Genomic DNA, 871 nt, shown 5'->3' on the forward strand with positions numbered 1-871 from the left:
CTCTGCCCCTCTTACGACCTCCTTATACCGTCTCTCTTATCACTGGTCAATAGCCAGAGAAGCATTTCTGCATTTCAACAATAAATAAGACCCTTGCGGGCGAAATGCAGAAGGTGGTTGTTCTTTGGTCGCCTTGTGTCCCCAAAGTGTTTATATACACTGTTTGTATTGTCATAGTCTCAGTGCGAGTGTAAGAGTGAAGGATGGGGAGAAAAAGAGCGAGCGAGAGAGAGTGGGAACCCAGCGTTACTTATCTGAGTTATGCAAGTTCTCAGAATGGTATAAGAAATTATGACTTCGAAAGTACGTCCTAATTTCATTAATATCACTAAAGTAATAAAAGTTTTAAAAAATTGGAAATTTCTAAAATGCAGAATATTTATTACATACTTTGCCTGGTCTCTTCTGGGAATTATATATTTTACAGGCAAAGTACTTAATCCGGAAAAGTTTATAATCACATTTGAGAAATATCTTCTTGATTTATATAATCACTTTAGTTGCAGTTTTAAAAAAATATTGATTGAAAAACAATTTCAGTGAATTTTTGGATTTTCTTAAAACAAATGAAACAAGTTTTGAAACATAGTTTTGAAATAAGTGAAAATTGTGGGTCCGGATGCAATAAGGGCACATAAAATTTTTTCGTGCGAAAACGAAGTCCCCTGGAGGATTTAGAAAAAATTTTCGAATTTTAATTTTCAAAAGATATATATGGATGTAAAATTTGATTGCGCATGTTTTTTTCTTAAGACAAAAAGTTGTAACTTTTTTTAGTTTAAAAATTAATGCCAAAAAACTTACTTTTTTGAAAAAGTCGATTTTAATCCGTTTTTCACTTCAACTCGTGCTCTGTACGTCAGTTTTTGGA

At 32.7% G+C, this 871-nt stretch overlaps 1 protein-coding gene across 1 annotated transcript in view; it reads left to right on the forward strand.

Moving 5' to 3' along the window:
* The first annotated feature begins 203 nt into the window (after window positions 1–203).
* Window positions 204–871, forward strand: part of LOC117178229 (pancreatic triacylglycerol lipase-like) — a 52703-nt gene continuing 52035 nt past the window's right edge. The window contains exon 1 of the mRNA XM_033369548.1: window positions 204–303. Within this exon, the coding sequence (XP_033225439.1) occupies window positions 204–303 (100 nt within the window). The remainder of the gene's footprint in view (window positions 304–871) is intronic.

The sequence above is a fragment of the Belonocnema kinseyi genome, chromosome 1 (assembly GCF_010883055.1).
Source record: "Belonocnema kinseyi isolate 2016_QV_RU_SX_M_011 chromosome 1, B_treatae_v1, whole genome shotgun sequence".
Lineage (NCBI taxonomy): Eukaryota > Metazoa > Arthropoda > Insecta > Hymenoptera > Cynipidae > Belonocnema > Belonocnema kinseyi.